This window comes from Zeus faber, assembly GCF_960531495.2.
Source record: "Zeus faber genome assembly, chromosome: 6".
Lineage (NCBI taxonomy): Eukaryota > Metazoa > Chordata > Actinopteri > Zeiformes > Zeidae > Zeus > Zeus faber.
Window position 1 is genome coordinate 32,961,325 of NC_137201.1, and position 23,836 is coordinate 32,985,160.

At 46.3% G+C, this 23,836-nt stretch overlaps 3 protein-coding genes across 3 annotated transcripts; 1 reads left to right on the forward strand and 2 right to left on the reverse strand.

Moving 5' to 3' along the window:
- Positions 1-6,566, reverse strand: slc24a1 (solute carrier family 24 member 1; the record flags this gene model as incomplete). Its single annotated transcript, XM_080002954.1, has 9 exons — positions 1-250; positions 828-994; positions 1,397-1,486; positions 1,873-2,145; positions 2,378-2,466; positions 3,199-3,279; positions 4,274-4,382; positions 4,527-4,586; positions 5,526-6,566. 9 exons carry the CDS (start codon positions 6,564-6,566, stop codon positions 1-3), a joined length of 2,160 nt encoding a protein of 719 aa, XP_079859080.1.
- Positions 6,567-8,014: 1,448 nt separating this feature from the next.
- Positions 8,015-15,263, forward strand: ints14 (integrator complex subunit 14). The gene is made up of 12 exons (XM_080002118.1): positions 8,015-8,028; positions 9,191-9,478; positions 9,926-10,033; positions 10,188-10,343; positions 10,631-10,749; positions 11,239-11,381; positions 11,536-11,628; positions 11,715-11,859; positions 11,990-12,123; positions 12,614-12,732; positions 12,838-12,903; positions 13,301-15,263. The coding sequence occupies exons 2-12, from the start codon at positions 9,257-9,259 to the stop codon at positions 13,532-13,534; spliced, it is 1,539 nt and encodes a 512-aa protein (XP_079858244.1). The 5' UTR covers positions 8,015-8,028; positions 9,191-9,256; the 3' UTR covers positions 13,535-15,263.
- A 292-nt stretch (positions 15,264-15,555) lies between these two features.
- Positions 15,556-23,538, reverse strand: hacd3 (3-hydroxyacyl-CoA dehydratase 3; the record flags this gene model as incomplete). The annotated part of the gene is made up of 11 exons (XM_080002955.1): positions 15,556-15,632; positions 15,729-15,860; positions 15,967-16,073; positions 16,669-16,781; positions 16,880-17,007; positions 17,092-17,199; positions 17,852-17,897; positions 18,284-18,475; positions 18,646-18,719; positions 18,830-18,872; positions 23,461-23,538. 11 exons carry the CDS (start codon positions 23,536-23,538, stop codon positions 15,556-15,558), a joined length of 1,098 nt encoding a protein of 365 aa, XP_079859081.1.
- Positions 23,539-23,836: the final 298 nt, after the last annotated feature.

A 23,836-nucleotide genomic window follows, 5' to 3' on the forward strand; every position in this document is an offset into this window, starting at 1 on the left:
TCAGATGGACACGGGGCAGACGATGACGCGGTCCTCCAGCATCACGCTCAGGACCAGGAAGATGAAGTAGAGCAGGAACATGGTGAAGCCCAACACCCGGTTCATCTTCCACTGGCACCAGGCGATGGAGATGATGACGAAGAGGAGCATGAGGAAGAGCAGCACGATGGCGCAGAAGAGCCCGTTGCTGCTGACCGGCACCGGAACGAAGCCGTGCGTGGCCGAGAACATGAGCCAGGGGATGGGAAGACTGCGGCCAGACAGGAAACGGTGTCAAGAGTGAGGAAGGAGTGAGCGCAGTGGCTCTTAGAGTTCAAGTCATACATCTGACTTGCACACGCCGCGACAAAACATCATTTTCTGTTTGTGAATTACTCTTTTTTTTTTTCTGTAGTTTTATCCATAACTATCCTCAAACTCCAGAACTGAGAGGGCGTGGTCTCGTCCTAATAAATATTCATGAGCCGACCTTTGACCTGTGACAAGGACCCGTGAGGTACAAACTTGAAAAGGCAAACATAAAGCGAGGTCGGCTCAACGGGGGGGTCCAGATGCGGCCGTGGCTTCCTAAATTGATGCTGCAATCTCATTGGCTGTGTCTAAATGAGCGCAACTGGTGACATCATGAGAATCAGACTGAAAGAGGACGAATATCTGACGCTCTTTTAACAGAAGCAACACAGAAATATCCATTTCTTCCTTTTATACACCAGTTGTTTTTTCAAAGGGAAGAGAACAAAATGAATAATGGGTAAAGTTATAAGTGATGGTAGAAAATATTTGTTGTTTCAGCTTCAGTCTGACTTAAAATCCCAAAAGGATCTCACCCCATAGTGATGTCAAAGATGTTGCTGCCCACGGAGCTGGAGACGGCCATGTCGCCCAGGCCTTTGCGGGCCACGATGACGCTGGTGATGAGGTCGGGGATGGACGTCCCCGCCGCCAGGATGGTCAGACCCATGATCTCCTCCGAGATGCCGATGGTCTCGCCCACCTGGAAGGACACGCCCTGGTTCAGAGATAGAGCTTGTGCGGGAGAACCGTTTCATCGTGTTTCTTGGGGAAAAACTAAATCTTAACCAGCCAGAAAAGGCAGAAAATGTTTTTGTTTTTTTTAAGGGGGCTTAAAATGACTAGAATGACGTGAAGCTTTCCACTTGGAAACAATACATTATATTTTTTGAAGACTGTTTTTTAGGACTATAATTTTTTAGGACTATAATTACTCGAAGATTAGACCTAATCTTCTAGTAATCAAGTCAATTTTTGGATTGATAAGAGTTTATTCAGATAGCAGATCATTTAGTATGATTCTAGTGTTTTATTTTATTTTTCTTCTTGTTTGACAACGACTTTTTCGCAGTGTGAAAATGCTTCTAAAACGCCACGGCCTCACCTGATGCGCCCACCACACCATGAGGTAGGAGAAGACCCCGATCCACATGATCGAGCCCAGGAAGGTCATCACAAAGAACTTCTTGGACGTCTTGCGGTGAGGAAAATAAAAGGAAAGAAAAGGCACATTTTAGAGGAAAGGCAGAGATGGAAAGTCCCTGTTTAGAGAATAAAACTCCACCCCGGGATTCAGAGTCAACCCTGTGGATTTGCAAAGCGGCATCGACCCAGAGTCTAATGAGCTGGTTCCGTGCACGGCTGGAGCAAAAACATGGAAACAGGACATTTACCTTCTGCACCGGGGATTATCCACCTCTGATCTCCAGAGGTGTGACTTCTAGGTTCAGAAGGTAAAAGTCCTGGTATTTAGCATCAACCCAAAGGTCCAACTACTGGAACCAAAGCGAGGACCCGGAATCGCCTTCTCTACCACCCATGTGAAGCGAGGTGCCCAGGGAGGGGACGGACGGGACCCACTGGGTTTCGGACGTCAGGGACGGTCAGCCACAGCGGGAAGACGATGGGCAGGAAGAAGAGGTAGGTGGCCTGCTTGTGCGGCGTGTCGGGCCACTCCAGGGACAGGGGCTCGTCGCTTTCCTCGCCCCCTTCCTCGTCGTCGTCGTCGTCGTCGTCGTCGTCGTCGTCGTCCTCCTCCTCGCTGTCCTCCTCGCTGTCCTCCTCGCTGCCGTCTCTGTCACTGTCAGAGTCCTGCGATCCGGCCGATCCCTCCCCTCCTGCCGGAGCGTCCTGCTGCACAGGGGGTGAGGTGAGGTCAGAGACAGTGACGGCGCCAGAGATGAATCCATTGGTTTTGGCAAAGCCACAGCAGGTCAGTTTAACAGAAAACCTCCATTTTAAATAACTGAAGGACATTTGGTTTTTTCGTCTGGAGCGGCGTCGCAGCGGGTCGACTCTAACGTAGACAGGCATCAGAGATTGACTCGTGTGTTTGTGGTGAACCCCGCAGGACGCCGCCGTGTACCTTCTTGTCCTCTGGCGGCTCCTGCTTCTCGGGCTCCATCGGCGGGGGGGCGTCGGCCTCTTTGCTGGGTGGAGGTTTCCCTTCTCTGGCTGAGGTGGGAAAAACAACCGAGAGTCTTGTGTCACGTGCGCTGCGGAGTCATCTATTCTATTACAAACCTTGTGTGATAATGTCTGCGCCGTTTGTCTGTGAGGCCGGAACATCTCAGAATGCTGCATTTCTGGTTATTAAAATGCACGGGGTGTACTGCCAGTACAGTCCGGGGGGAAACGACACCCGGTGACCTTCTTTCAAGCTGTTACTGACAGAGTGAACGCAGCATCTCATTGAAACTTTACTCCCTCAAACGCTGAAACCCACCCAAGCCCACTCCTATCATCGCTGTTATTTGCTTTATTTCTACAGGTAAAGTCCCAGCGTCGCTTTCACAAGGGAGACCTTTTCACGTCAAACCATAGATGCCTACATAGAGCTATTGAGAGGAGAACAGCGCAGCCTAGTGGCAGACAGAGCTCATGCACCTCCTGACGCCAGAATGAATCCCCGCTGGACCCAGAACATGGGAATATTAATCTTTACACAACATTGCGTGTGCAATTGGGCTTGAATGCAGTAAGAGTAACTGTGTGAAGCCTTTGGAGCCGCCTGTGGCTAATTACATCATGAATATATATATATATCATACACCATTAGGTTCCTGTTAGGACTAACCGCCTCGGAGCGATCTTTAATCCCGTCAAACGGACGAATCTGTATGTTATATCGGTTGCTTTGAGAGCCGGACGCTGAGGTGTTGTTCAGCTCAAACAGGTTATTTTTACCTTCAGTTTTGTCTTGGCTCTTGCTCTCTGCCCTCCCTCTGGCCACATTGTTTAGAGTTTCAGCTTTTTCCTTCAATTTCCCTACAAACGCAAAATAGCAACAACTAAACAACAGGCAGCAGAACAAAAATCGAAATTCTGTGATTTACCACTCGATGGCGTGCGTATTGTTTAGGAAATGCCTTCGACCGCAGGGGAGCAGATCGAGCATGAAACGGCACAACGTCCGGAAGCAAAATATCACAGCCGCTTCCCGGGTGACTAGAGGTTATAGATCCAGGATGAATCTCGACACACGATCATCATTAAGGTCTTTGATAACACGTTACACTGATACCTTATCGGCATCTTACCTCACTAAATTGTCATTGAGCACAATCCAACTTAAAACTGGAGTCGTGCATGTATAAAACTAAAGAGCCTGAAAGGACAAAAGTCGTCGCTTTGAACTCAATATCACTTTCTGACATTGAAAACATCCTGTTGCAGCAGGTTGGATGAGTAACACACAGTCACTGTGCGAGCGGCGTCAGGGTGGAGCGGGATGAACGATGTGGTGTTGAGATAAAGGGATTGGTTGGGCCTGCAGACTGCTGGCTGCCGTCCAGCTTCGCATTCAAAAGCTGATTACCCTGCAGCGCAGCGTGGGACCCGGAGCCACAGATTGGGACACGGGCAGCCATGACACTGACTTCTGAGGAAAGTCCACGGTCCGCAAAACCCTAACCCGTCTCACGGGGAAAAAGCACTGATAGAGCTGAGTTCTCGAGCAGACGCCCGCCGTGCACTCCATCGTCCAGCTGGCAGGTTCTTTGTGTCATCTGCTGTTGTTTAAGGAATTTAAATGAAATTAAAGTATTTCTGGCTATGACGCAATGTGAAATTTTGACTACGTATTCATTGTGTTGTTGAAACCTTTCTGGTGACCCAAAACCACCAGCAACTGTTCTCTTTTTTTCATTTGTTCAACAGAACAAATGAAATGACCAGGGACCACAGTGAGCGTTTATCTGCTTAGTATCAGTCTGGATTGAGTTCTGCCTTAATCCATGGCTCTGACACGGAGGATGCTTACCTTCCCCTAACGGGTCCAGCGTGTGGATCATGAGCTGGAAGATGGTGTTCCTCATGGTGCTGTTGTGGAGAGAGGCTGAGCTTCCCCCTCGCTGAAGAGACGGTTTGAGCTGAGGAGAGACGCATCGTCCTTCAGAGACTCGCAAAATGCGCTGCAGGAGGTTTTAATTTGTGATTTCACTGGAGTAGGGGGCTCTTTTTTTTTAAATTAAGATTTCAATATAATTTTCCATAATTGGATATGATACTTTTACCTTTAACCTGTTATTATCCTCCTGAACTGGTGGGGCTGCATCTTCTACTTCTCTGTCCTCCTGTGGGAAACATGTTTTTAAATTATAATCTTCATGGGACAGGGCTAGATCAAAGTACTGCAATTTTTTCCAATTGTACATATTTTTTTAATGTACTTAGCACAATTTAGTATATATCCCTGTCCAAGTTGTGTGCAAAGTAAAGCCAATTAAACAAGCTGCTATGAAATAATATTAGAATGATGTTTGAGGTACCGTTGTAATTGCTCTGATTAGGATATTTTACGGTAGTGCAGCTGGAGAGACAGCACTGAGTAAGCACACACAGCTTTACCGGCCTTGTATACATTTTTAAGCCTCAATTACTCTCGCCAGGGTTTACCAGCATGTCGTGTCAGTGCTGCGTTCTGCACCCTTAACCCCTCAACGGATTATGGTTTGCTCTGCATGATCGGCTTTGGTTCCTCAAGGTCTACGCTGGAATCACTCCGCTCTATTCCTACGATTTTCACCAATGAATTCCTCAGGTAGAAGAAGATAAATCCTGCCGTGTTTATAAACTAGTACTATTAGGGTACCCGCCTGAAAAATAATTAATTATGCATTGATCTTGTGTTTGGCAGTACTAGATTACCGTAAGGCCCACAGCAATCTTCATGAATATATCTCTGCTTTGCATTCGGTCTCTGGTAGAATGAGATATTATCTCCTTTATCATCAGAGACTAATGTATTGCTCCACAAATGAGTACATTTACTTGGACCCTTTGGGTGCTTTACACCAATGCTGCAACATTACAGAGACAATTACTCAGCCGACCAGAGTCCTGAGTTGGTCCCCCTTTGCTCAATGCTTGTAGGTTACACAGCTTTATGAAAAACATGACAAAAACAATTATGAATAGAGAGTTTATATATTGAAAGAACTTTTGTTCATTTCAGAACCTTTGACTTCCTGTGGTTCTGATTAAGTGTCATTTGCACTGCTGGAAATACAAACCTTCTCAGGCTCCACCACAGCGATGATTTGGATGATGTTCCTGTGTTTATGGAGCTGGGACTTAAAGGCCTTCTCTATCTGGACGTTGTATTTCATGAAGCACACGTACAGCGTGTAAGAGGCGACCAGCGCGACGCTCTCCCACCACAGAATGACGTTATCCAGGAAGAAGATGATGAGCAGGATGAGGTCCAAGATGTAGAAGGACACGTCCCGGAAAAGGGGCCACCAGGTCAGATGCAGCATCTCCCGGGAGAAGATGGCGCACATCCCGATGACAAACAAGATGTTGAACACTGCTGAGCCCACGATGGTGCCGATTCCCACATTACTGTGTGCGATGAAGACCCCTATCAGCGAGGTAAACAGCTCTGGAGCTGAACCTCCGGCGGCCATGAACGTGGCCCCCGCCACGTCATCGGAGATGGCCAACTTGTCTGTGATCACACCCAGAGCGGGCACGAAGAACTCGTCACACACAATTGCAAGAGACACGAACATGTACATCATCCCGAAGATGTGGAGGATGACCCAGCCTCTCCTGCGGTCCTCCACGGAAAAGATGTCCACGGGGTATTCCCCCTTCATGTGTGGGGCTTCACCGGGGGAGGCCGGGGGGGCGGTGGTCTGTACCGGGGGGGTCGGAGTCGGGACGGGCGTCTCCTTGGGAGGTTCGGGATCCACATAGATGCAGTGCACCACGTTCCGGCTGGTGGTTCGAGGTGGAGGGGCGTTGGCGGGGGCCGATGTAGCGTTTAAAGTCATTTCATAGTTCTGTACGGAGCCTGGCCCTGGTGTGGTTTGATCTGTGAGCTCCATGTTGTGTGTCGCTGTCATGGGCTCCTCCAGACCCTGGGTCTCTTCAGCTGCCTCCTCAACCTCCTCCGTGGAGCCCTCCCCAGGATCCTCCATCTGGGGCAGGTGCCAGGGCTCGGACAGCCTGGCGCTGATGGTCAGCTGGTAGAGGATGCAGAGGATGACCCCGGAGAGGAGGAAGACCACCCGGCTCAGCTGAAGTCGCTTCCGCCGTGTACAGTACATTGTCCTCTGGTGTGATAGTGTCACTGGTTATGGAAAGTTAGTTTGTGGAAATAGATGATGTGGGATGGGGAAAGACCAGCAACCTCCCCAGAAGACCCCGGGCCAATCACACTCAAGGCTCCAGCGATTTGATTCATCTCATATCCTCACTTGGTAAAGAAGCCCAGCCTGTTGTAAATGCAAATCAGAAACTACATTATGGGCTGTAAGACAGAAGAAGCACAGCATCACTGAATGGCTGCATAATGTTGAATCACTAACAGAACAAATATACGTCCACACGCATTGGAAACATCTAATGCAAATGATTAAATAACACATTTGCAATGAATGGCAATACAGTACATTGTTAACTTTTGAAGAACAAAAATTATCCGGGGAAAATATGTGTGTATACTTTCTACAATATATATTAATAATATCATAATACTAGTTATATAAGTCAATAGCTAGTATATTATACAATTTATAGCAATATAAATAAATATATAGCTTTTCAAATATAGCTTTTCAATAAATGTAATACATAAAAAGGAGATGCTAGTTTCAAACATACATGTATGTTTGATTGACACGCATCTTGAAAAACTAGAATGTGGATATATTAGATCGCCAAAATATTTATGTTGCATACAGGATATTTAACGAAGGATGTATCAAACAAACCATAAAATGAACACAAAAGTGTGAAAACATTTAAAACCACAAGCAAATGAAATGTTAAGACACCTCCAGCGGAGGACAATGACAAAAAAATTGGTTGATTGACCTCGTTGATGAGGTCACAGGGAACAAAGAAACAACTAGTCTTAATAAAACATTTATAAATGTGGTTCGGGCCACAGACCTACCTCTGAGTGATTGTTCGGACATCAGGAAATACAATTGTGCACCCAAAGAAGCTGCAGCTGGAGCAGAAGAAAAGTCCAGGCTGCAGCCAGTGACCAGGGGGTTATGTAGGACAAGTCTTCACTGTGGATTATCATAATACCCAACACCTGAATCTAAGAGGATTATGGACATTGTCTCACTCTCACTTTATCCTGGGGCCCGAGTAACTTCCAAATATTTCATCTGTGCGTAATAAGTGGTGTTTTGACCTAAACCTCTGTCTTGGAAGCTGATTTTTTTTCCTTCCTTGTAAAGGCTCAGACTGAGACTTGAACATAATCAGATAATTAATTGTTGAAATAAAACAAAATGACTTGGAATGACACTGGAATGACTCGAAAGCCTTGATATGGGTTTATCTTCCATTGCCTAAAATGTAAATCCCACAGAATGTTTGGTCTCTCTGTTCTCTGTATGCCCCGAAGTAAAATGGCATTAAATGTTAAAATTGATATTATGCATTAATTGAGTTATCAATATTCCCACTAGTTAATTGCGCTAGGAACCTTCTTAAACCACACGTGTTTCGCCTGGACGGTTTATGCGGTGCACAACACAAATCCTTCATCCGGTCGGCATGTATACATCTTTTCATTCTGTTTATATTTAGTAAACTGTCAAAATATTTCTACGTTGTTCTCTGCATTTATATATTCAAGACTTCTATAAAGTTCTTATCGTTTGGTGTATTTTATTAACCTTCTTGTCGTGTTCGCTGTCCTATTTAAAGTTGCTAAAGCTAACGGTGACTAGCCGAGGCTACGATAGATGCAGGATTCTCAGTTCAGTGTTCACATCAGTAGAATAATAATAGAATAATAATAATAATAATAATAATTATTATTATTATTATTATTATTATATTATTATTATTATAGGGCTGGTGATTAGAATTGTTGTCCTTGTTTGACCAATTTGCTGTCCGCTTGCACTTGATCATACGTGATCCCACTGACCCGCACACTGCAGTTATATACGTCCAATAACAATGTAGAAACGGTGACAACCTAGTAAATACAGTTATTTAAGAGAAGATGAAGCTTTATTGGGCCCACAGCGGGGAAATTTGCACAGTTCGGCAGCAAAATGTGACAGCAGAAAATAAAGTGCATCAATAAAGAGTTGTAGTAACTAAAAGAAAGTAAAAATATATACCCAAGTAGAAACAACATAGATAGGAATCAGAGTGTTAAAGAGTATTGCACATATTTAGACAAGTTGCACATCAGGGATTGTAATTTTTTTTTCCATAAAAAAATTGCACTTATAATGCATTTATAATCATTATTTATTACCATACCCATAACTTGTCCTGTGCATAGTATCACTTTGCATATTCTGTATATTTGATATATTTGACTATTCCTCTTTTGCTTTTTTCGTATGTTTGGCAACTTTTATTTATTTATTTAACTTATTTTTTTTAATTTACTTCTTATTCTATTTTATTTTTTATGATTTTTATTTTTTCTAAGGCAGGGCCTAAGTGGCAGTGTAGTTGCTACTATTGGCTGTGGGTGTAAATATAGATGGGATATTCTGTACAGGATGAATAAATATGTATAAAAAATTATAGGCAAGGATCACAATGGATTAGTGTCTTTTATCATGTCTCCATAGTCAAATCGCTGTCCTTGCAATGACAATGTCTAAATTCTTAAGTTATTAAAACGATCAGACAAATTATTTTCACCCCTGATGTTTAGTGATTGTGTCGTTTTGTTTCCATCCAGTGGGAGTTCATACGAGGTTGCGCTGAGTCCAGTCTGCTGTTCGGGTGATAACCCCAGGAGCCAAAGATGCCCACGGTGGTTCTAATGGACGTGTCGCTGTCCATGACCAGGCCCGTGTGGTCGGATGGCGTGGAGGAGATCCAGAGGAAGAGCCTGGCGGTGCACGGCCTCTCCATGCTGTTTGAGCACATGGCCACCAACTACCGCCTGGAGTTCACGTCGTTGGTGGCCTTCTCCTCCAACCATGAGCTCATGGTGCCGTTCACCAGAGATTACAACGCATTGCAGGTAAGATAAGATTAATTCATTTGTTCTGAAGGTCATCGCTGTACCAACAGTTAAAACTTTGTTCCCAGCACAGTTTTGAACTGCCAACCTTTCACAATGTGAGGCAAATGTGAATACACTACACTATGGAAACCAATTTTAGTTGACAATTCATTTTCAGGCAGATAATTAATAACAATGTAATTCTTTTGTTTGTTCAAATGCCACTATAATACTGTCATAATTGTCATTAATGCATATGATTATGATTAATAACAAACGGAAACAACATATTACTGTGAGATCTGTTGATTTTTTTTGTGGTTTGCTGTAAAAATTGCGATCAGGAAAGATGTTATACAGCTCACATTCAGATTCAATAATCTTTTCTCACTTGGGTTTGTGAAAGATTTTGATGTTGTAACTTGGAGGTTTTTGGTTTCACTGACAAACGTATTTCCTGTGCAGGAAGCTCTTAGTGTCCTGCAAGATTATGACAAAACGTGTCTCGAATCAGCTCTTCACGGAGTCAACACCATAGTGCAGCACGAGTGGGGCAGTTCCTGTCCCTGTCAGGTATTTTTAATAAGCAATTTCATAACTTCACTGATAAATACAACGTAGCTACTCACTGGATGACAGCCTGTGTTGCCGAGATATTATTCTCAAATTCTCCCATCGATTGATTGTGGTGGGCTATGTGCTTGCACGTTCTCCTTCCTACCTGTAGGTGGTGCTGGTGACGGACGGCTCATTTGGGATTGGAAAGGGTTCCCTGCGTCACTCGCTCCACACACTGAAACAACGTGGGGATGACAAGAAGTTCCCGCTCCCTTTCCCCTTTCCAGCCAAGCTGTTCATCATGTGTGTTGCCAATGCAGAGGAGGTACTGACTCATATGGCTTTTCTCGCACTTAAAGTGGTAATCCGTAAGATTGTGAGCTGGCACTCGAACAACCATTCAATGTATTTGTGTTATTTGTGTGCTCCTCTATATGCTGCTTCCATTGTTGGTGACGGGGTCCGCCTTTCCCCAGCAGGAATGTCAGAAATGCTGTCTGTTTGTCCAATATGGAAATATGAAAACACATTTTTTTATTTATGATCTATAGTGAGCAATTTTTCTCACTTTTTTTAGATTCTGAGCTGTGTGTTTGCTCTACTCTAATGCAGTTACAGTTGTCTGACGCAATGGACAACTTGGAGGAACTTCTGCGTCTCAGTGGAGGAGACGGGCAGATCTTCACCATGGAGGGACCGCTGTGCCTGAAGAGCGTGCAGGCCATGTTCGGGTGAGCTTTGTCAGGAAATTGGGTTTCTTCAGAAGTTTTCCCAATAGCTTTCCGACACTTTTTTTGATTTATTGTGGGATATCAGACCTGTTTTATAATATAAAAAGTTAAGTAAGACGTTGTTGAAATGATTGAACTTTTTTTTAAATTGTTTGACTTGCGCAGTGATCGTGCTTTTATTATGAGTAATCCAGCTGCCCCGTTTGGAAACTCTCTGCTAGAATGTCAAATAACACCTTGATAAACATGTCTGGCTCATGGAAATGTCCCATGGGTTGTATGTTACTAAGATAGGAGTCAGTAGGATAAGTAATATAATATATAATAATATTGTTTATAAAAAGTAATTAAAAAAAAAAGGGCTAACACAACCATTTCAACTGGAGAATTGTGGCACTCTGCAATTAAATAAAAACAAATGTTGTTTTTCTCAACCGGTTCTCGGGTGCTGTGTTGAAGAAACATTTATAGATGTATTTAAATCCGCAGGCGGCTGATCGACCAGGCGTACTCCCCCTTTCACGCCACGCTGCACTGTGGGAACCTGTCTTCGGATGTGCAGGTCTTCCCTCGGCCGGAGCCCGTGGTAGTGGACGAGGAGGTGGATCCGCTGCCCAAGACCGTCAGCACGGGTACCTCAAACATTTCAAATACAAACAAATTCATGTCACAGAACATGTCCATTTTTTAAAACATGTTATGATTATAGATCTTGTGCAAAACGTCTGGTCAGAAGGAGGCTTTTGAGACTTTTTTAGTTTTTTCCCCCTGTTGAATCCATTTCAGATTTGGAGATCGTAGGCTTCATTGAGATCGGGGACATCTCCAGTCCTCCGGTCACATCCAGACACCTGGTGCTGCCCATCGCTGTGAACAAAGGTTTGAACTGAACTGATGATGGTCCTGTCATTCCGTGACGAGGGCTTCGGCGGATGCAGTGTTGCTTGACGTTTGTGGTATTTCAGAGGCGGACGATGTCGGCGCGGGGCCCACGGAGGAGGCCGAGGAGGAGGCCTCCGCCAGTCAAATGGCGGGAAAGAGCCCCAACTTCTGTGTCCTTTTGCACGGCAGTTTAAAGGTGGAGGGCATGGTGGCGCTGGTGCAGCTGGGGTGAGATACTATACAGATAAGTTATTATAATAAAGCTGTTAGAAGGAATATTATAATAATAATGGTAATACAGCTGTTGATGTAGCTGCTGTAGTAGTTGTCACAGTGCGTCAGCGCTCTCCGTCTGCAGGCCGGAGTGGTACGGGATGCTCTACTCCCAAGCGGACAGCAAGAAGAAGTCCAACCTGATGATGTCTCTGTTCGAGCCCGGTCCAGAGCCGCTGCCCTGGCTGGGAAAGGTCTCTCAGCTCGGACCCATATCCGGTAACTTCCTGTCCAGGCGTTTGTTTATCGAATACTTCATCCCAGGGTTCTGCCGCGTGTATTTTAAAACCATAACTCACTCAGTGTTGTGATCATCACGAGACAGGGTCAAGCAGGCGAGCTGTTGAAAACTGTCAGTGTAAGGCAGCCAAGATTCAACAACTAAACCTAAATATCAAAGTAGGGAAGAAAGAAAACATTCTAAAGAACAAAACAGAACATCTCCATACAATACCGTACACTGAGCAATGTGGAATGACTGTACACAGTGTGCAACCGGGGAAATAAATATTCAGTAAAAGGTGTTTGTCCACATGTACACGGATGAAGACGTACATCTGTTTTCTGTCCTGAATCACTTGTTTGTTATTATTAAAATGTACAGTCTACAGACTGGTGCGGTGGTAGTTAATCAAAGACCGTGTCTGAAGGTTTCTCCTCCGTCAGACTGACGCGGTTCTGATTCTACATCTGATCACTGCTGTTTCAGAGGCCGCTGAAAACCCATACGGAGAGGACGACAGTAAGAGCCCGTTCCCGCTGCAGCTCCAGGTGAAGCGGAGCTACGCCCAGAACGTGACGGTGTGGATCAAGGCCAGCGGGCTGCAGGTGAGACCGGACCGGCGCTCCGTAGCGCCTGTAGATACCAAAAACATCACAAGGAGCCGGATCTGGCTCTCCTGTGGCTGACGTGCGTCCGCTCCTCGTCCACAGACCGACGTGCAGAAGATCCTTCGGAACGCCAGGAAACTACCTGAGAAGACTCAAACCTTCTACAAAGTAAACCCACCTGCAGCTTTCACTTCCTGCTCTCCTCTTTATTTGTTCTTCTCATATAAAAAGGGGGGTGAAGTTAGTCATACAACACCATGGCAACCGGTGATCAACCAAGCAGGTTCTCACCAACAGTTAGCTCACCTCAGTCACAGAGGCAGGAAGTGTGAAGAAGTGCTTTTGTTTTACACTGAGCGGGCGTTGTAGCTTGGATGAGCAGATGTTGCTTCTGTAAAGTGACGTTTTAACAAGGGCTTGAACTTTTGGTGACTGAGTCAGTTATTTGTGGAAAAATGTTGAGTGGGTGTGGAATCGGTGACGTTTTCCCAGCAGGTAACGAGAAAAACCTTAAACAGAACGAACTAATGAATTAAAATCCTTGATTCATCTGCTGATCCTCCAGGAGCTGAACCGCCTGCGGAAGGCGGCCCTGGCCTTCGGGTTCTGGGAGCTGCTGAAGGGCGTGGCCGACCTGCTGGAGCGGGAGTGCACGCTGTTGCCGGACTCGGCGCACCCCGACGCCGCCTTCCAGCTCTCCCACGCCGCCAAGCAGCTGAAGCTGGCGAGCAACGGAGACTCTCTGTACGCCGCCTTCGACCACAACATCGCCCCCATGCACACCGACTTCTCCAGCTGATCCACAGCCCGGACGAGGGAACGGACTGAACACAGAGCGCGGCGTTGGGCGCTACGCCCCGACGGAGACGGGGAGGTGGAGGTGGAGGGACTGGTCGCTGCGGCGAGCGTTGTCGGAACGTGTCGCGAGAGTTTCGGACGGTTCTGGCGAACGGATCGACGACGGATTTGTCCGATGTTTGAGGAAAGCTGAAGACGGTGTTTTGTACATAGTTGCTCGTTTGTTTTTTATCACAATGTTTATCAAAGAACTTTTTTCACAAATGAGACCATATTGATTTATTTTAAACTCTGTGTTTAACTTCTGGTTTGCAGATGGACTGATCATATTTGCAATACAAACAGAGGCACCACACTTTAAACATTCTTTAAAAAAAAAAAAATCTTATTGCCTTGAAGCTTAAAAATTTAATAAATTTGAAGAATCAACCAACAAAATCAATTGACAAAGTAATTTTAAAATGATTTCACCCAATGCAGCAAAGTGGAAGGTACGGGGAAAAGGGTGGAAAATCCAGATTCAGAAAGTAAAATTCCACTCTGTGATTTTGAGCCAATCGCGTGGATCTGCTAATTAGTATCAACCCAGCGTCCAAGTGATGAGTGAAACCAACTGCTCAGTGCACGGCTGGAGCAAAACATGGAAACAGGATTTTTACTTCCTGGTTCTGGAATGAAACTACAAAAAAAAAAAAAAAAAGATTATTTTTAAAGAACTCTCGTGTGTCCTGGAAAACTGAAATCATGAAATGCTGGACCTCAAGCACTAAACTGTAATAAATTCTGTCCACACCCTTCACAGAGAGAAGCAGGTTCAAACAAAGATCCTGCCTCATTCTGTCTTTATAGAGTGGTAAGGTAGGAACCATCTTGGAAATTCTTAATTGTATCTTTCTCTTTATATCAAATTAATCCAAAGTTTTGGTTAGAACTTTAATTTGTGAATAATCTAAAGTTCTATCAAATTAATATTAAAGCTGAGGACATTTTTTTCAGTATTGAAAACAAGGGGAAATAAAGGACCTCTTGGATTATTAAACTCTGAACAGTCACTCCTGGAGATCTGTTGAACAGCAAGACTCCCCAAATATAACTTTACAGCAATTATTAAAGATTGCAACATACAGTATATGAAGAATCAATAGGATTGTTTTTGCAACCAAGACTGTTTTGCATGAACGAGTCAGTTTAAAATTTCACAGAACAATGAAGGGAACGGAACATGTGCATTACCTTTTCAGCGAGTTTCAATATAGTCCGATGGGGTGAATGTTTTCACAGTGTGACGTCCTCCACGTTCAGCCGTACAAATCCAACCTTCTGTGTGTGTCAAGTAACTTTCAGACAGGACTTCAGTTTTCAGGGTAGATCTGTCTTATTCTTGACATTTTAGTTCAAAATTGTCACACAAATAATTGCGATTCACAATTTTATCGTCTTTTTTAGTTTGTTTTATGCCACTATAATAGTATCTGCCTATAATAGTGTAATAATACACATCTACCTTACGAAGATTAAATAGTATTGAGGATTGGAATCTCTTGCCTCAATGCAGCTGATGGGAACGCACCTAATTCACGTTGACAAATCCGGGTGGAGACGGGGTTGTAGAATGGACTACTCTGGTCAGACAACGGTGATCAGGTGATTATATAATAACTGTGACAAAATAAGTTCTTTGGCCCGTGGGACTCGCTGAGAAGGTAACATGGAATTCTGACTCCGTGAAATGTGCTGCGATCCCAGGGAACGAGACGCACGTGACCTGAGTCAAAGAAAAAACAACAGTGAGGTACCGAACAGGAAGACATCGGACGGCGGAGGAACAACTGAAGACGCTGACAAGTCCTGCACTGTCCACATAGAGAGAACCTGGTGAGGAAGACTGGACGGATTGAATAAAAGAAACCACTTCATCACCGATACCATTTAAAATCCATCTGGGCCGACGGGGACGGGAGACGCTGTCTTTTCACTTATGGCTGTCAACAGTGTTTGCAGAGCTTCATTTGTGCGCCTCCGTCAGTTTGCTTTCCTCCTCTTGGAGCGGAAGCGTCTCCTCCTCTGCTTGTAGAGATGGCGCAAGTTGACGATCAGTCCTGCAGAGACACTCTGTTAGAGGGCGGAGGTCAGCGGGGGGAGGGCTGAGGTCAGCGGGGGAGGAGGCGATCTGCTCGGGTGGTTCGTCGACTCACCCAAAAGCATGAGGAGCAGGTAGACGTAGAGGAGGCGGGAGAGACGCAGCGAGCCGCCCATCCCCGCGGGGAGCGGCACGCCGGGCGGGTGGTACTCATCCAAGACGGGGGCGGACTGGACCACGGCCACGGCTGGGCGGGGTGAGCACCGAGGGGCGGAGAGAGCGTTACGCGGCGGAAAAAAATAAAAAAATAAAAAGTACGACGCTGAAGTGAAGAGTCTGAATACGACACCCACCCTCGGCCAACGCCCCCAGCGGGAACAGCGGGATCCACGCGCTGTAGCGCAGCCATGTCAGCACCTTCCACTCCACGCCCAAACAGCCAAGCATGTCGAACGGATACCTGGAAGATCAGGTCAAAATGGGATCTCTGCTCTTCCGTCATAAAGCGTTGGAATCGAACTGTTTAAAGCAGACCTCTGACGCTCAAACAACTTTTTTTTTTCAAACACAGTGAATTGCCTAATAAATACATCTGTCAAAAATAGACATATAATCAGAAAGAACATAGTTGGTTTATATTCTACTTCATCCTGTTTTTTATTTTGAAAACGTGACGTAAACTTGTTTAGATTCATTAAGAAAAGTGATTTGCGATCCAGAGTGAAGCACGTGTCATCAACGTGCAGCGGCCGCGTGGAGTCGGCTCGCGAGCCACATTTGGTCCCCGGGCCTGTTGTTTGAGACCGGTCAGTGATTTTAACGACTACATCTACTTATTTAAACAAAATGAGAGAACGTGAAACCAACGTCACTGAGGTCCAAAAACTAAACCTGAAGCAGGATCTGAATGCAACTGTGTCAGGTGGAGGAGCAGGAGCATTTCCCCTGCCCCTCACTCTAGGGCCTGGGGCCCCGCCCGCCTGCGCTGCAGCGAAGGTGAACGATGTTTCATTTGAGGACAGTCTGTGGCTGCTCACACCGTGTTCCTCTCTCACCTAAATATCTCGGCTGCGCTCCACAGGTAGAACACAAAGAACACCACCCGCCTGTTCTGCATCTCCTCCAGGACGCCCAAGAGGATGAAGAGGACGAAATTCCTTCCGACCACCTACGTCACATGTAAAACTCAGGACGTGTTTGATTTATATACATGATGATAAACCAGGCGGAGGCTCAAGGACGTTTCCTGGAAGAAGCTCCTGGAACCTGAATGAGAGTGGGAACCACGCCCGTCCTGACCACCCCGAACGCCGCGTTGAGAACCTCCACAACCGCAAAGATCTGACAGAAGAACATGACGTCTGATACGGAGCGAAAGGTGTCGTAGAGAGAATCTGAAATGAGACGGGTGGAGGAGACGGATTTAAACTACAACCAGTGAAGGAGGAGGAGGAGGAGAAAGAGGACCTGGACCTCACCTGGACCATGGACAACCAGACGTACGTTCATGTTGATGAAGATCCAGGAGAAGCAGAGGAACTGGAGCAAGTTGTAGAGGAACAGGAATCCTGTCCTGACACTGAAACCTGAAAGGAAACATTTCAACCACATTAAACATAAACACTAAACGTAAAATATTAAACATTGAATTAAACAAACATTAAACATAAACATTAACAATAAACATTAAAAATAAACATTAAACGTAAAACATTAAACATTAAATCAAACAAACATTAAACATAAAACATTAAAAATAAACATTAAAAATAAACATTAACATTAAAAATAAACATTAAACATGAACAATAAACGTAAAGATTAAATGTAAACATTAAACGTAAACATAAACATTTAAAGTTCATAACAGTACCCTGATCCTTTTATATTTTCTCTTATTTCAGCATTTTCTGACAAGACAGAATCAAACCCTGAAAATAAAACCAGTGGTAGATGTTTGTAATTCACAGTTCGGCTCAAATTTGTCTGGTTTCTCTTCATCTTTCAGTTTAGAGTAAAAACAAACAAACAAACAAACATTAAATCCTGTTATTTAAATGAAACACATTCAAACCAGCTGGACGTTCTCCTCCTTGGAAGTTCAGAAAACCACTCTCTCTGCGGCATCATCATTATCTTATATCATTGATCTTATACAAAACAAACACTGTCATCCTGGTATAATGACACTAGTTATTACAACTAGTCATTTTTATATTCTCAATCCCTCTCACTCACCATTGTCCTGGTTCCTTAAACGCTTTAATCTCTTCTTTTTCTCCTCCTTTAAAAAAGAAAAAATACTTTGTTTTAACTTTGAAAGTATCCACACAGCAGCGTCTTCTGCTTCCTTTGTGCGACAGCTGCCCTTGAACACATGCGCGGCTGAATATGAACGAATGAATAAGCTGCAGCCGCAAGGAGAGCTGGGCCGCACCAGGGCCCCCACAACAACAAACTCATCTTTGTGTTCCATCCCTTCCTTCCGCATCTAAAGCGATGCCACATTTTGCAACGGGCCCAGTGTGACCTGGGCCCAAAAGTGAAAACCTGGAGCAATCATTACAAACAAGCAGGGTGACTCCTTAAAAACTAAGCGATGCGATAGAAACTCACTACCAGTGACTAACGTCATGAACTCGTACAAAATGAAAGTTTGCCTCCCGCCACCGCGGCAAAGTGTGGCTTTCCAGGCACCTCCTCACGGATCTCCAGCTCGGCGTCGGACTCCTCCAGCCAGCGGTCGAAGTCGGGCACCAGGAAGGCGGGGCGCCGCTCCTGGCCGCTCAGCCGCTCCCACCAGCCACGCCGCTCCTTCCGCACCGTCAGGTTCACCTGCCGCTGGGTGGACTTGGCGCTCACCTGGAAAACATCGGCGTCTCGCTCGCATTCAAGGGATTTGAATGCACCGCCGAGCGACGCGTCCGCGCGGCGTGGAAGCACGGCCCTGACCCAGGACGCCGCCGCCGCCGCCCTGGGTCAGGGCCGTGTTTTCAATGTGAAACCGACTTCAGCTTGTGCACATACAGTACCTCCGGTTTCACTGGTAGAAGGAAGGGCAGAGTGAACTCATAATGATTTAGTCCTTTAGCGCCGTGTCCCTGTGCTGAACACAAAACAAAGACAAAAGAGGTTTTCAGACTTATCCTGCGACAGCTTTGTTTAGAACCGCGTCTGAGCGGAAAGCCAGGACGCAAAGTCCACCCGACAACTCACCGCTAAACTTGAGGGCGTTTTCATGTACACGGACACTTATATTCTGGGGGAAAATGAGAGAGAGGAGAGACAAACGGGATCTTCGTCAGACTTCATCTTGTACCGGAAGATTAAAACCAAAGTGCATGTGAGTCAGTAAATACCTGCCTCATCATCTTTGTTTCTCGTTAGGGTCAGTTTCGTTCCGTGTGCGGGGCAAAGCACACAACGCAAGGGCTGTTGGTTGTGCGGCAGCTGCCGTTAGGGGACGCCCCTAACGGCAGCTAACCAACAAAAACAAAAACGACACATAAAGCGTCCTCTTATTTCTTGCTGCGCAGGCGCTTGGGGTAGAACACGGTCACCTCTGCTCCAAGTATTTAAACAGTGAAGGCAAACAAAGCGCCAGGTTGCATGAAAAAACTCAAAGAGCCAAGGTTTTAAGAGCGCTGCAGTGGAAAGATCAGGAGCAAACTCAGAAGAACGTGCAAAACAAAGTGGGAAGAAGAAATAAATCTGTCAGAAAAAAAATACAAACACAAGAAAACCTAAAAGAATATATGAGCAAAAACATGTATAGGCACAAATATAGGCAAAAAAAATTGATTGATTGATTTTTATTTATAACAATAAGGAACAAAAGAAACAACAATAACAATTAAAATAATCAATAAACATAACCAGCAAACTCTCAATAGACAAATTAGAAACAACAAATAAATAAAATGTTTCCAAAATGGAGTACGAAGAAGTATATACTATGGTCCTACCCCTCCATAACTCAAACAAATAACTAAATACTTATCAGATATATAATTCAGAAACAACAACCCCAATGCTGTTATATACATATTCATATAAACAGTATACTTATACACACACACACACACACACACACACACGACCCAAATATCAACCCAGTGTCAACCAGATATAATTTAAACAATTACATCAACCCTTCCACATACAGTACCTATACCTCTTAAAATGTATTTTATTGTAAATCTTCTAGATTTGATTCACCTATGAACTTTGCTTGAGTACTAGATCCAAACCATTCCACAACTTGATAAACTCTTCATAGTGGCACAAACCGTGTATTTTAAACGTTCCTCTTAAATTATAACCTCTCTCCATCTAAGAACATATTTTGTATGATACCAAGGAGCAAATCATTTTAGTGTAGTAGGTATAATCAAGTCATAATAAAAATATGTTGTAGTGACCCAAGAGGCTGGGCCCAGGCCTTTTGGTTATGTTGGTGCAAAGGATTATGGGTCTGGAGATGTTATATGTCTCCATTGTGTTTTATTATGTGTTTTCAGTTGTTCTGGATATTCTGTTGGTGTTGGGCTGTGTTGCTTGTGTTGGGGGGTGACCCAGACTGCGTTGACTGTTGTTGACTAAGCAGGACCGAGGCGTTGACTGACGTAGCCGGTTATGGCCTCAGGGTTCTATGTGTTATTGTTGTCTGTGAAAATAAATGGAAGTTGCCCCTTGGCTGGCTTATAAAAGAACGCTCGGTCTTAACCAAATGAATTAGTTTGACGGCACAAGCTCACCTCATTGGTGTCAGAAGTGGGATGTGGAACAAATTCATCGAAAGCTCCCTGAAATACCAGAGGCTATATGGGACCAACTGACAGGTCGCCCCGCCCAACCTGATGTGCATCACCCAGTGAGAAAGAGGGAGTTTCTGGCGCAAGATGGAAGCCAACCAAGATCGGTCGCCACCCGGCGGCCAGGGGGCAACGTTGTCGGCTGCCTATGAAAATCCACCAGCGACACCTACGCCTGGGGTTCTGTCAACCGTTGGCTGCGCCTCGAACCCCTGCTAAGCTGCCAAGGTACAGTGTGGGATCTCGCCCAGGTACAGCTTGCAGAACGGTACAGCTGACGGGAGATAAAGAGGCAGCCATCCACCAGGTTCTGCAGGTTCTGCTTGACCTTGCAACAACAGAGCAGTGCAACTTTCAAGCCCTTGTCACAGCGCTGGAAAGACGTTTCTGACAGCGCCTGTTTGCAGACCAAAGCAAGGAGCAACTGGCTAACGCGGCACTTCCGACCTTATCTGCACGTAATCGGTTCCTCCTATGCACTGGCCACTCCTCTCTCACCTGGCTCCGAAACTTTCATACCCTGAGGGCCGGGTAGCCCAGTGGTTGGAGGTCCTACAGGTATATGATCTTGAGGTGCAGCACCAGCCGGGACCATCAGCATGGTAACACTGACGCCCTCTCCCGGTGCCCCTGTAAAGCGATGGAGTGCCGTTACTGTCGGCCTCAGGAGGAGTGGGAATGTGTTATGCCGATGGTGGCAGCCATCCAGACCAGCGGTGACGAGGGGTGGCGGCCGTAGTCAAACCAGGAGCTGCGTCAACATCGGGGAGCGTACACTGTGTTGGTGCAAGTGCGGGGCTGGCTGGAGGAAGGACGGCGACTAGTGTGGGCGGAGGTGTCTGCATTTGGCCCTGAAGTGAAGGGCTACCATTCCCGGTGGGGTAACCTTGAGTTCCGCAACCGGGCGGTGTATCATCAATGGCACGCACCTGAACGGGGAAACAACCTGCTCCAACTGCTGGTGTCTCGTGTGCTCCATCCCCAGGTCCTTCAGCCGGTCCACGGTGCATTAGGGACGGGGCACTACGGAAACTCTAAGACTCTTCACCGTCTCCGCTGGGGTTCTACTGGCCGGGGTGCCAACAGGTTGTCGAGCTACACGTGCACTGCTGTGACCTCTGTACAGCTCAGAAGGGACCCTTCCAGCCTTCCCATGCCCCCTTGTAGCAGTACTTGGTGGAGGCCCCGATGGAGCGCGTTGGGGGTCCACCCCAATGCGCTCCATCCTTGGCCCCTTCCCCGTCACTGACTTGGGCAACCACTACGTCCTCGTCATCATGGATTATTTCACTAAGTGGCCCGAGGCGTTCGCCTGATTTGGGATTCCTGCTGAACCCCACAGTGACCAAGGGTGGAACTTCGAGTCCCAGGTGTTTGGTGAGGTGTGCAGGCGGCTAGGGGTGAGCAAGACGAGGACGACACCACTGCACCCCCAGAGTGATGGTCTGGTTGAGCGCTTCAACCGAACCCTGGCAACTCAGCTGGCCATCCTCACCAACCGACACCAGCGGGACTGGGACCGCCACCTGCCCCTTGTCTTGTGGTCCTACCAAACTGCTGTGCAGAAGTCATGCCGGTGTACGCCTGTGGTACTCATGTTCGGGTGGGAACTTTGGACCCCTGTAGACCTGGTGTTTGGGGCCCCGCCCAAGGCCAAGATTTCCAAGGGCACAGAACTGGACTACTATCGAAAGCTGACAGACCACCTGCGGGTAGTCCATGAGTATACCCGCCAGGCTCAGTCCCCCGCTGTGGGGGGCACGCCTTCGTGCCTGGGGACAGGGTGTGGGTATGGGTGCGGGTGCGGGTGGGAGGGATGTCCACCAAGCTGTGCAGTCACTAGCAAGGACGTGGGGAAATACTGGGACAGATCACTGAGGTGGTGTACAGGGTGCGCATGCCGGGTCGGGGGCACGTCGCTCCCTATCGGCCCCTTGTCCCTACTTTTGCTGGGGATGAGGGCGAGCACAGCACCCCACGCTCTGACCAGCGCACCGTGCCAACAGAGACATCCTCTATAGAACGCTGACGGCCAGTCTGTTGGCGTCGCCAACCGGGACATTTTGCAGACTTTGTATTGGGTGATGGTCGTCGGGGGTGATGACCCCTCAGGTGGGGGCTACAGGTGGGGGCTGTAGCAACCCAAGGGGTTGGGCCCAGGCCTTTTGGTTATGTTGGTGCAAAGGATTATGGGTCCAGAGATGTGATGTGTCTCCATTTTGTTTTATTTTGTATATTTTCAATTGTTCGGGATATTCTGTTGGGGTTGGGCTGTGTTGTTTGTGTTTGGGGGTGACCCGGACTGCGTTGAATGTTGTTGTTGACTAGGACAGGACCGGGGCGTTGACTGTCGTAGCCGGTGATGGCCTCAGAGTTCTATGTGAAAATGGATGGAAGCTGTCCCCTTATAAGTCCCTGGTGTACGGGACTTATAAGAGAACGCTCTGTCTTGACCGAATGAATTCGTTTCACGGCGCAAGCTCGCCACAATAAGTATGTACAGAATGCAACAGAGTAAGCACAGTGTTCTCCAAGAGACAATCATAAAAATAATATTAATAATAAAGTGAGCAATGATGCAGATACATGTACGAGGCTGAAGTTGGCTCCTTATTCGAATTATTCAGTCCACCTTAAATAGCCGCAACACCGTTATTTAACAGGTAGGTGGCTCTACTCAGTGACTACTCTGTGTCCTGTGCTGTTTGTGTGCGGATGTTTCAAAAATAACTAATCTCTTCTGAATACTGTGTACTCAGGGAAATAAAACAAACAATAGCTGTGAAGGACGCTTCTTACAATGGAATTCATCCCTTTCTTCTTGAAAAACGGACCATACGACGCAACCAGAAACACAACATGATAAGATGGACTGTCATTAAATGAGAAAGGCGTGTATATAATATACAGATTGATTTAAAACATGAATCTATATGATATCAATTATATTTTACTGTTAATAACTACACTTCAAGTGTTTATGGGTTTGTTGATAAATGACTAAATCCGACCGAACGTCCCACCTGCGCTCACCTGTGCGTCGATCAGCTCCACGCGCAGGTAAACCTCCTCGTGGCGCTGGGCCCAAAACACACGCGGTGTGAGAGACATTCTGCTCTAGTTTCACTTCTGATGTGTTTTCTGTTTTGACTGGAGTTCCTGGAGTTCCTGCGGGTTCCCTGCGGGTTCTGCGGGTTCCTGCGGGAGCTGCCGACGTCACCTGCCGCTGACCTGCAGCCACGAGCTCCTTCCGCCAGGCGCGCGTGCCCGACGAGCGTTGAGCGGTGATGCATTCAAGTCGCGTAGGGAATTGGGCCTTCGGACGCCTCTGGCAGTGGTGGTTCCCATCTCTCCCATGGGTCTTGAACGCAGCATGACGACGTGCTCGTGCCAGTGTCTGCTCTGCTGA

Excerpts from the sequence above, each read along its gene's own strand:
- ints14 (XM_080002118.1), top strand. The coding sequence starts at position 9,257 with ATGCCCACGGTGGTTCTAATGGACGTGTCGCTGTCCATGACCAGGCCC. Across the intron at positions 9,479-9,925 it reads GAGATTACAACGCATTGCAG|GAAGCTCTTAGTGTCCTGCA; the intron begins GTAAGATAAGAT and ends TTTCCTGTGCAG. Across the intron at positions 10,034-10,187 it reads GCAGTTCCTGTCCCTGTCAG|GTGGTGCTGGTGACGGACGG; the intron begins GTATTTTTAATA and ends TCCTACCTGTAG.